The 12,632-nt window shown below is 36.6% G+C and overlaps 1 protein-coding gene and 1 long non-coding RNA gene across 3 annotated transcripts in view; one reads left to right on the forward strand and one right to left on the reverse strand.

Moving 5' to 3' along the window:
* snd1 (staphylococcal nuclease and tudor domain containing 1) overlaps positions 1–12,632 on the reverse strand; it is a 297,588-nt gene that overhangs the window by 86,070 nt on the left and 198,886 nt on the right. For both annotated transcript variants that reach the window (NM_182865.3, XM_087246093.1), the window contains exon 17: positions 11,006–11,194. In NM_182865.3, the coding sequence (NP_878285.3) occupies positions 11,006–11,194 (189 nt within the window). The remainder of the gene's footprint in view (positions 1–11,005; positions 11,195–12,632) is intronic.
* Positions 3,872–5,848, forward strand: LOC147844703 (uncharacterized). Its single transcript, XR_015483122.1, has 2 exons — positions 3,872–5,436; positions 5,582–5,848. It is a non-coding gene; the product is annotated as an uncharacterized LOC147844703 (long non-coding RNA).

The raw sequence follows: 12,632 nt of genomic DNA on the forward strand, positions 1-12,632 counted from the left end.
TAATAATAATACCAATAATACTAATAATAATAACTATAATAACAACAACAATAATAATAATATCAATATCAATAATAATAAACAATACTAATACTATTACTATTACTAATAATAATAATAATAATAATAATAATAATAATAATAATAATATAAATAATAATAATAATAATAATAAATATTATGAACAAATGACTACTTAAACAGTCATCAAATACCAAGGTTATTACAGTTTATTACAGCTAGTGCATTTAAAATTGTTTTTGATAACAGTCAATAAAAGTGAGCTAAATAAAACTTTCCCAATGTATTTACATTGTATTTAGATAAATGGATGGATAGTAAGATTATTAAAATGAATACAAACCAGAAATATTTCTAAAAACTGAGACAAATAAAAAATAGAAAAATTATAATAAACTAAATATACTAATAAAAAACCTATTTGAAAAATGTAAAACATGATTGCTTGACCATTCTGATCAGTTGAGTTTTGATCTCTTTTAAAATTACTATTGCATTTCATTACGTTTAAAAAAAAAAAAACATTCCACCATTACGTAAGCGTAATAATTCATTCAAAACGCACATGAACACTTCAGACGAAGGCTCTTAACTCTGATTGGTCCAGGAGTCTGTATACGCATGCTGATGTGTTTACGGCCAATGTTTTACATCAGAGACATCAGTCCTGCCATGTTTGTTGTCTCTCTTTAGCCGGCCAAGTCCCTGTTGTGGCGGAGCAGGCCTTAGCGCAAGCCTCCGGGGAGAGTTGCTGTGTCTAATTGGATAACTCTTACTGTGATTCACCACAGTGCTCTGGTTGTTCCTGTCTGACACAGCCTGCCCTCCATTTGTTAAATTAGAAGGCAACGATGACAGTGGTGAGAGGAGCGAGGAACAGAATGGAAATACATACATAATCGCACACTTCCCTTTTAGAGCCGTTTCTACACAGCACTTAATGCAATTTACAGCAACTCAAAGCAGAGGATTGACGAAAGAGAGAGGAAAAGAGAGGGAAAGTTGTCACTATATATAAAACTAGTCTTAAAGTAAAGCCCACATTTATTTGATTAATACACATCTTCTGGTTCCATTGTGATAGATTTATCATGAGCGTGGCTTTTATTTCAGCGGAAAATACAATATATGCAATAATTTGAACATGTACATTTAAACACATATAAATAAAATGAAACTTGTATTTGAATAATTGATTAATAATAAAGTAGTAAATAATAAACTTTTTTTGTAAAAATATTTTGAGAAATTACATTAATATTTATAAATGTATATTTACATATAACAGTTCTGTCTGGTTCTCAAATCTGGTTCTCAGCTGATAGTCGTGCGATATTCTGCAATAACAGCACTCGTACAGCCTCTTCACTCTTATGCAGTACTTATGTGTGTGTGTGTGTGAGTATGTATATATATATATATATATATATATATATATATATATATATATATATATATATATATATATATATATATATATATATATATATGTATGTATATATATATATATATATATATGTATATATATATGTATATATGTATATATATATGTATGTATGTATGTATATATATATATATATATATATATATATATATATATATATATATATATATATATGTGTATATATATGTATGTATGTATGTATATATATATATATATATATATATATATATATATATATATATATATATATATATATATATATATATATATATATATATATATATATATATATATATATATATATATATATATATATATATAGTTTTCCATGGAATTTCCCTAATCAAAATTAGCATATAGTGTCACACCAGAGGACAGTTCTCAGTGAAGTCTGGTTTATACTTGATGCATTCAAGTCATCGCTGTGTTTGAGGAGGTTCGATTTGGGTGCGCGTGACATAATTTCGGCCGGCGGAGAGCATGATTTTTTTTTTTTTGAGACTTGTGCAAACAGTTTGCAGTTAAACTTCAATAGATAAAACTGTCCAAGATATGAACAAAAGCAAGTGATGCATCAAAGTTAAATTTAAAAAAATAATCTTGAATGGTTATAAAAAATCTTTAGAATCATTAAAATATTTTATAAAAATAATTAAAAAAAAACTTGTTAAAAAAATCTTCAATACTATTAATGATATGACGTAATTCCAGAAAAGCCTGGTCCGTTCCGTGAGGTGCACTCGCAGTCAGTGGATGTCTGCGACGCAGCACCAGGAAAAAGTATAAATCAGGCTTGAGTATTCATGAGACAAGACACACATCAGAACAGTTTGTGATTTGGCTCAAAAAAAGTAATAAAAAAACGTAATAACAAGTAAAAGTACTTTTTTTTAACAAAAGGTCCATGGAAGACAACGCAACCTTTAAACATGTATTGCATTTTAAAGGATGGCAGTACTAATTATTCATTTTGCCATATGTGACAGTGAAAATGCAATGTCATGTCAACAACCCAATAAAAATAAATAAAATAATAATAATAATAATAATAATAATAATAAATAAATAAATAATATATATATATATTTTTTATAAAGCACTCTACATCAAGAAAAGTGCTACAAAAGGAACAAAGAAAAAATTTCAAATCAAATACCAACTAAGATTTACACAAACACTAAAAGAAACGTAAACATTAAAAGAATAAAATCTTTAAAAATATCTTTTTACACTTCTGATTTTCAATGCAGGGCCAAAAAAAAAAAAAAAAGCTACAGACAATATTTTGAACCTACAACAGATTTAGATCTGCCTAAAACAAATTTAAGTACAGAGAGGGAGAGAGTGTTTTCAGATGACTGGCTAAAGGAAACCTGATTGGAGCGGGGGAAGAAACTCAATCAGACTCAAAAAGTGCGAAGCAAACACCTGAAAACTCCAAAATAGCTTGTACTTTCTTCAGAACTCAGATAACCTCATCTGTGGCATGTATGTAATTATCTTGTCGTGTTTTATAATACTACCATGGCAACAGACACTGCTTCACTGCTTCTGCGGCTGAAAAAAAAAGAAATGATGATAAATATATATATATATAAAAAAAAGTTAAAACTTAATTTAGACCACTTTGTTGTTAATAACAGAGAAATTATGATATATTCGTGCGTTCAACCGAGTCCGTTTTGTGGATGAAATCACTTCCAGCAGAGGAAATTAAAAGAGGGCCTTTAATTAAAATGCATTGTCCAACAAGAGCAAAATATGACTCTTAAAGAATGATAGCAAGTGCTGCGCTTTCATCTCCATGTTAAATATTAATGCAGCATCGCAAGTCGGAAAACTCGGGTTCCATTAGACTGACCTGAGCCTCCCACTGCCTTCATTCATCCAAATTAGCATGAAGGTAAAAAAGTGCTAACTCGCAGACGCTTGAATGAAAGCACAATGGGATCCGCGCTAGCTCTGGCAACTGAAGATGAAAAAAAAATGGTTAAATATTTCTCAGTTCATTTATACGCTTTGATTGTCTGTGAAGTTCAAGTATGACGAAGAAAATTGCACATCGGTTCCCTCTTTCGCTAGCAAACTGGTACTTAAAGAAATCCTTCTGGGCATAAATTGGGCATAGATGTCCGCTGATGACGCCCTTGAATGAGATTCCTTCCCAACAGGAGGGATTCAGCCATATGAAATCCAAGAGCAACAGAAATATTCTTTCAAAATACACAGCTGGCTCAAATCCTGTTCTGGATTATTATAATTTGCTTATCCCCCAATAACGGTTGGGTTTAGGAGCGGATTTGGGTGCCTTCATTTTAAAAATCGCATATTTTTGTACGACTGAATTAGTACGAATTAGCCACTAAACTGACAAAACGTAAAAAGTTACGTTTCCTCAAGAGATCAGGCTGGAAATTCTTATATCTTACAAAATCATGTCATTCTATAATTTGTGTCATCACTTGTGACATACGATAACCAACTCTCAGGTCTGTTACTAACCAACCAATACTGTGCAAGCTGCTAAAGAGTTAGCCTAAACAAAATTGGCGAACATTTACTGCAGACAAACCAGTTTGGTATTTTTTTTTTTTTTTTTTTGCAGCTGAAGCTACTTTACTTTAAATGAACTTAACAAAAAGCATAAGGCATTAAGTCACTTGTAATATAACCAGTAATCATTGACGGTGGCAATTTGCTGGTCTTCATAATACTGGTTGTGTTGCTGTGATAACTGTAATATGCAGTATTTTTTTTAAGTGTTTTGTCAACAAAATTAAAAATCTCCAAGGTCCTCCAAGAGTCTTTTTACCATCTAATTTTCAATTGTCAATAAATGTAATGCCATTGTTGAACATTGCAATTATAAGCATTTTTTTCAATTCACTTTCAAATAATTTTGAAGTTAGGACAGCTGTCCTACAAAATTATGTCAAGTTGGAATGTTTCTGTAATAGCAACTTCCTTTGTTGTTAAGATACCATAACACAGAAAATGCTGCTGTAATAGCTTTTGTTCTAAGTGTAATCACATCTGAAACTGCCAAGGGTACCAATCAGATAGGAAATTTTAAAAGTTATCGTCTTTCTGTAATACACCACCTTGATGTAACCCTTTTGTTTTGATTTTTTTCTTTTATTTTTTATTTAAAACTTCCAACATTGTCTTTCCTCTAGCAAAAACCAATGTAAAGTGAGTGTCACATCATGTAGAAGGTACCATTCAAAACCTTCATGTCCAGCAGCATGAGTTTCTTATTAGGTCAATAAAGATAACAATAAATATAGTTATAATCTGTGCCTGATTGTTTTGAGGTCTCTTGATGCCCAAGAATAGTTGGTTTTAATTTCCAATTGCATCTTATGCATTACAATCTTTTGCAAATATGTTTTACAAAAGCAAATCTTAACTTGATTTGAGATTCCAACATGATCAAACGGCATTTCGTAACTTTTTGATTTAGTGACTAACTCGTATGATCTCATTTGTACAATTTAGTATGATTAGCCTATGCCCCAATGACAGTTGGGTTTAGGGCTGGAAATTCTTATATTTTACCAAATCATATCATTGTGTCATTTTTTTTCAATTGTGTCATTTGACAATCCACTCTCAGGACTGTTACCAAGCAACCAATACTGTGCAAGCTACTAATGAGTTAGCCTAAACAAAACTGCCGATTTTTAATGTAGACCAACCAGATCGGGACTTTTTGCAAGAGAAGTTACTTTACTTTAAAAATACCTTGCACAAAAAGTATAAGGCATAAAGTCACTTGTGATATAACTGGTAGCACTTGGCAGTAAACCTTTGTTGGTCTCCACAATGCTGCTTGTATTGCTGTGCTAACTGTAATTTGTTGCTTAGCCGTCTGTAATTACTTATAAGTGTTTTGTCATCAAAATGCAAAATCTACAGGGTACTCCAAGAGTCGTTCTACCATTTAACATCTCTGTTCTTCAATTTCAATTGTCATGCTTTCAAATAACTTTGAAGTTAGGACAGCTGTCGGGTCGCCCTTAAGAATTATCTGTCAAGTTAGAATGTTTCTGTAATAGCACCTTCCTTTGTTGTTAAGATACCATAACACACTTAAGAAATGCTGTTCCGTAATAGCTTTTGTTCTACATGTAATCCCATCTGAAATTGCCATGGTTACCAATCAGATAGGATAAGATTTTAAAGTTAGCATCTTTCTGTAATACACCACCTTGATGTAATCCTTTTGTTTTTGTTTTTTATTTAAAACTTCCAACATTGTCTTTCCTCTAGCAAAAACTCATGTAAAGTGTGTCGCATGTCTCATCATGTGGAAGGTAGTATTCAAAACCTTCATTTCCAGCGACATAACTTTCTTAATAGGGCAGATAACATTAAATATAGCGACCTATCTGCCAATTCTGGTTTGGTGGCTAATATATAGTGTGATTTTGTTATGGGAATAGTTATTTAAAAGTTGGCGTATTCTCTGATGCAATTTATGCATTTATATCTGTCGTTGTATCAGAATTGAGGTGTAACCTGCGTCTGAATGTTTTGGAGGTCTCTTGATGCTTAGGGATACTTTGTTTTCCTGTACAATTCCATCACATGCATAGCCATTTATGTAGCCCATTCAAAGTATACTCAACCACTCTATTTTTTTTTTAATTCAATCACAGAGTGCGGACATTCAGCATATACTTTAGAGTGCTTTTAACAATTGGCTCAATTAATCCTCTTGTCCCAAACAAAACAAATGTCTAAACAAGCCAAAATGTGCTTCAAGTGTACCTGTGTGTGCTTCAAAATTGCTACCGTGAGAGCACATTTAAAAGTATCCAGAGAACTTCTATATTCTCTTCTTTTCTCTAAGTACTTAGAGACCGCTTGGATCCAGACAGACGTAGACGACACGTGGTGGCGAGCTGCATTCACCCACCGTACAAATTTATCGAGCTTAAATGTCACAAGCAGACGGTTGCCCTTCTCAACCCCTGCGGAACCCTGTCACGAGTGTTGTAAAGAACACAAGAGCCTGGGGAGGCTATTAGAGTTGAAATCAGCCCCCCGGTGAAGGAATTATGCCCCAATAATACCAGAAAAAGCGGGAACAAGCAGACAAATGAGTGACCGTGGGAGCATCTGGGCTGTGAGGAAGGGGGGCTGGAGGCAGACAAGCTCAGTGATGTTCTCGACAATGATGCAGATGATCTAAGGGAGGATCACAATCAGTGGTTGGTTTGTTCCAGTTTTCGAGAATCCTTGGACGAACCACCAGAGTCTGGCTGGAGTAGACCAAAGTCAGATATGAGATGACAGAGGGCCTTTGTTTTTCAACAGAATGCAGACTTCGCTTCAGATTTGCCTCCTCATAATTAGCGTGTTGTAATTACAAGAAGGCTCTTTTAATAGCCTGTGTTGTGCGACGCGAGAATGCGGGTTGGCTCGGTGCACACTGGGTCATAAACCGCTCTCTAATCAGCAGCTATAACTCTGTTGCCCGGCAACCAGAAGTGCTCCAACATCTCCATGCAGCAACTGTTTACATTTCAGAGCAGTGTTTGGTGCTGACTGCACATGATCTTGAGAGGAACTTTTATATGTATTCCTCTCGATCTACAGGGAAACAGCGTGAAATAAAAATGTGCTATGAAAGCATGCAAGAGGAATCATGGGACCTGTTTCTACATGCAAGTAAACAGTTGCGTAATATACAACTCTTTGTTTGTTGTAAGGGTTTACCAAGAAGTCTCTGCTTGGAAATGAAATACCAGGGATATTTCAACCTAATACTGGGAAGTAAATCCACGTTTTTCGTCTGGGCCTTTATTATTTGACAATGATCATTAACATAATAATATAATATCAGACCCCCTAGATTTTCAAGATTTTTGTGATTCTTTGCAATAAAAATGGTGGTAAAGATTTTGTGGTGCTAATTCCCAGAATTCCGGACAATTTTGCGATAAAAAATATATATTAAAAAAATGTATTTATCGCTAAGAGTTAAGCCAAGTCATTTATCGATTTGATGTACATCACCTTCAATTCAGTCACATCCGGCAGTCGTCATCCTTGAACAAATCTCCATCATTGTAAGTTGCTTAATATTCTGTCCGTTCCACTGCTCTGTTTGTCAGATGTTTGCTTGAACACTTTCTTTTGCAGTCTGACGCACATCAAATGCACAAAATGCCTGAATTGTGCTAACCGATGTCTAATCGTGTCTTTGCAATGACTTCACAATGTATGTAATGTAATGTATGCAACATCTGTAAGTCTTTTAAAACAATTAATTGTTAACTTAAATAAATATAACTTGATTATATGATTTGAAACTTGATGTTTTATGAGATTTACATTTTATGTGATTATTTTGCGTATAAATTAAAAACTTTGCAGGACCGCAAAAATGTTGACTTTTTGTTGATTTTGCATTAGAGTCAGCTATCGTGGAATCACAAAAAACTAGGGAGTCTGGTAAGGTAAGGTAAAACTTGTATTGTCCCAGTAATATGATATTCTATATATATATATATATATATATATATATATATATATATATATATATATATATATATATATATATATATATATATATATATGACTTTCATATATGACAGCATTAGGTTTGGGTAATGTCAACCAATTTGGCTATGTACAATGTCTAACATGAAACATCGTAATGGATGATGGCATGGTCGTCGTAGGCGGCAGTGAATTAATTATTCATGAAAATTGAATAAACTCATAACAGATTAATTGTTTGTAGCCTACTGTTTCAGCTACCTGACACGCATGCTTTTTGTTTTACCCATAACCAAATCATAAATAAATAAAAGTTGCACACAAATTACCACCTGCCAATCACTTTTTCTGTGGGACTTCCTGGCATGAATAGGCAGAGTGATCAGTGTCGTTATAATGTCATCGACAGACTTGGTTGGTAAGAAAAGGTGCACAACCAACAGGAACCAACCAACAGTATCTGAGGCTTTCGCTAAAATTACTAAGTACAAGCGTGAAAGTGAAAATTGAAGAAGTACACTGATGCTGTGACGCGTTACTCAATAGATTAAAAAGACAGAAGAGTCATTAGATAGAGACAAGGTTAATTGAATATCATGTTTATCAACTTTGAGACGCGATCCAGCAGTACATCCTCGACAGACTAGCATCATCTATCGACCCAACCCTAGACAGAATGACATGTGAGAACATGACATGGCAAACGACAAAAAAGTTGACAATCAAAAACTCAAAATAATTTCTCGAAGTCTAAACTCCGGAAGGCAAAATCCTGTAATGTACTTGTTCATTAAATCACCCAGTCTCCTTGGTTTTTTTAACTCAGCTTAACAGCCGCTGGACCATTATTCTACACCACTGGACCTCTATTTTATTCCTTTCATTAGACAGCAATAACATTGAAAAGATGGATGAAAGAGAGAGACAGAAAAAAAACACCTTTTTTAATAAAACCTGACTTCTGTACTGCTGTAAAGTTTCTAAACTTGCCTCCAGACAAAACTAACATCTAACTTATCTCCATCCACCAACAAGGGACCAATAAAAGTAAAATAAACCATTCTCAATGCAAAGCATCAACAGTCCCTGGCTGAGGAGAAAACAGAGGTCACCAAGATAAAGAATCACTGTCCTTGGCTTTCCTTACAGTTGCCTAATGGTCTAAAGGGTTAATTATCTTCATTACCCAATGTGGCTTTGAAATTCAAGTATGGACACACCCAAGAACCAGCATTGATAATCTTCAAGAACAATACATCTGTCCAGTTCATGGGTAGTGATTGTGTTTTCTCTACACCAACACATTAACATCAGGGTGGCCTCGTGTTGTTGACCCCCTCCAGACAGCAGCAGGGCCAGAGAGCAGAGGACTGGGGCACAACAAACCAAACTTGTCGTCTTTGATTCACTGCCAGTGAGTCAGTGAGTCAATCCGACCCACTGGGAAAGCGACAGCACAGGAAATAAGGGTCAAACTGTGCTTTCCTCAAGGTGTCAGAGCAAAACATGCCACGCTTTGTTTACAGAGAGGTGACACTGTGGCAGAGGGGTGCACAAGTGAGTGTGCATATACGAGCGCTTGCGTGTATATCCAAGGGAGTGTAAACAAGCAAGATGGACTTTTTAAGCCAAGTGTAGGTTCAATCTGAACGGAAGATCTATGAATGCACATTTCAGATTGGTCGGTATTTTCATGGGGGCTGGAATCTGATAATGCTGCCTTTGAAAGAAAGATGTGGCTATATGTTTTGGGACTTTGTGCGATATTTTGTAGGTCTGAGAGACTGAGATGCGAGAGGGATGAAAAAAAAAGATAGATTTGACAAGGAAGACAGAAACACGCTCCTTGCAGCCTTAGGCAGTAGATCATATTGCTATCAGCACGGGGCTGTTCTCACTCTCTCGCCAAATGAGGGATAGAGGACAGAAGAAACAGCTGGCGGGAGTGTTGTTTGTCCACCAGGGCCCTTGGTTTCTGTGGGCCTTTTTGGCCATAATGAAAATGAAGAGAGAGATTGAGATCAGGGGCGAAGAGGATTTCATCAATCACAGCTTAGTGGGGAGAGGAGAACAAAACTGATAGCACCAGAGACATAGCCCTGTGGCACCCCCTGAGCTACACACTCATTCCTGCGCCTTTTGTCCAGCTCCCACTGATTTTTGGAGGACTTGTTCATTTGTTTTGCCTGAGATAATGCAACATGACAAAAGATTTGTGTACTCTCTTTGCTCACATATACTCTGGATGACAGGTACGGGCCTTAGCTTCAGGAGCTCAAGGCATGCTGGGCAGAAAAGAGATGATATTTGTTACCGGAATGGAACAAGATATCTGGAATAGTAAGTAATGAATTTCTGCTTGACATATGTAGGCTGGACACATATGAATTTCTGATTGTGACTGAGTGAAGACTGAAGTTCTGTTCTAGCCCTACTTCTACTTTTGGCATTATCTTATAAGGCAGATATCTGGAAGATGTGATCCGCTCCGGGGCTGGCCTTAAAGACAAAAAGTTTCTGCATAGAAGTTTAAAGTAGCTTAACATGAAAGCTTATTGTTTCGAAGGCAAATAATTAAATAGCCAACTTGAGTTTTGCAAAAATGGCCACAGTAGATGTGGATGGGTTTATAGTAGCATTCTGGTGCTGATTTGGCCAAAAAGAAGGTATCCCAAGAGAAAGCCAATGCTTGCTGTCGTAGGGCATACTCCCCGTAAGTACAGTGGGAAGCTGTGTTTTGTACTCACACTACAAGTGTACCGCACCAAAGCCTGACCGCACCATGCTTTTGCACACCTCTTCCAACCGGGCCAGGGCCGGCCAACTGAACAGCGCCTTGGCCCGATTCGGAGTACTCACACTTGTCAAACGAACTGGGAAATGCGACTGGGCATGGTTCGGATAGCATAGTGTGAGTACACCCTTAGACTTTCTACCAGAACAGAACCAATTATGCTTAAAATGCTGCCTTGGTGGTTTGGAACAGATTCTGAGACTGAACAAGTAAATCTAGATTTCAACCAAACTTACCTTCTCTTTCCTCTGTCTTGCGCTTTCCTCTGCAGACACCAGAGTCTTGTAGTAGGAGCTTCTCTCTGCAGTGAAGTGAACCTTAGATAGGGCATTTTCCACCAGAGCCACAGACAGATTCACGCCCTCAATGTGAAGCCAGCCAATGAAGTTCCCTGCTTTATCCATGCTCTCCACTTCCACTTCCACCTGAGAGAGAGAGAGAGAGAGAGAGAAAGCAAAAGAGTGAGTTAATGTACTGTATCTGGGATTAGCTGAGATTCCATTACTGTGGCGGCAGAGAAAGAGACTTTGTTTTAAATAGACAGATCACTGGAGGAGACTGAGCTATCTATTGATCGTCCAGACGGCTCGTTCTTCAGGCAACTCGGGGGGCCTTCAGCATACCCCCTACTCATCTCATATACTCGCGAGCACACATCCTGTCACTGACATCACTGCTGGGCACGTCTTTCTCGCACAATTAAACGTGAGGTCGGGATTCAGCCTGGCGCTAACTTTAGCCTGACATTCTCAATTAAAGCGGTGACACCAAGGGAACACGCACCACTAATATATTACATTTGTCTCCAAGCATTGAGGCTGTTTATTAGCCAGTGATCAAAGACGGCAGGCAAGGACAAAAAGAGTGCATTTCAAAGAAAGACAGGACGACGGGATAAAGGGATAAAAAGGGGGAAAACAGTGAGTCATTTAAATATTCGCCAATTACTATAGGAAAATACGCAAGGATGACTACTCTAACTGCTTTTAAACACCCTAAAATTCTGAAGAAAATTACACTCTGCGTGACGCATTAAGATTTTGAAGAAGTCTTTGTGCAGTGGCTTTCAGCTAATCTAAAAGCTCTAATCAAAGCAACTTTACAATGTCTGGTGATTTAGACGGCTACACTGAACTCAGATGCTTAAACTAGGTTTTACAAACAAAATGATCCGAGGGTTTTGCAAGTGAGTGGCTTCCAAAGAGTAGCAATGAAATGTACTCAGAATTATTTGTGGTTGTCAAGTGTTGTTTGCTGGTCAAGTATTATGTCTTCGGTAAGGTGTTTGGGGTGGACTAAGCCATTATAACAGCATTTTTGGATGGTCATAAATCAAGGCAAGAGGGTTGCTAAACTGTTTTGGGTGTTTTCAACATGTTAAAAGCCTGTTAGCTTCCATCTATGATCCCTAGACAGCCTCAAGAACGCTTCCACCGTCTTATTTTCCAATTTAACTGCATACGTCTCAATCAGCTCTGTGAATTTAAGCAGAATTCATTGGTTTGGCACTAAGGCAGCAAACTTGAATACTAAATTCCACCAGCTAAAAATCGGCACCCCCAAATAATCGGTCTCATTGATTGCAATCCTTTAGGAAACCAACATCCATATTGTGTAGGAGAGTGTTGCTGAAATGGGTTTGTGAGAAACGGGCAGGTGTTTCGAAAAGACACTCCAGGAGTCAAACGATTAAGAGTGCGGTTGTTCAGCCAGGAAGCCCCTTGGGAAATCTGCTGGGAATTACTTCGGAGGCAGAGGCTGCATACGCAGGGAGAGTAAAAGCTTTTTAATGAGGGCATAATCGGCACTTTGATTAAACACAAGAATGACAACCAACCTCACATTATGGGGACAAACAACTAC

This window comes from Danio rerio, chromosome 4 (genome assembly GCF_052040795.2).
Source record: "Danio rerio strain M-AB ecotype USA chromosome 4, GRCz13ab, whole genome shotgun sequence".
NCBI classification, from domain to species: Eukaryota; Metazoa; Chordata; class Actinopteri; order Cypriniformes; family Danionidae; genus Danio; species Danio rerio.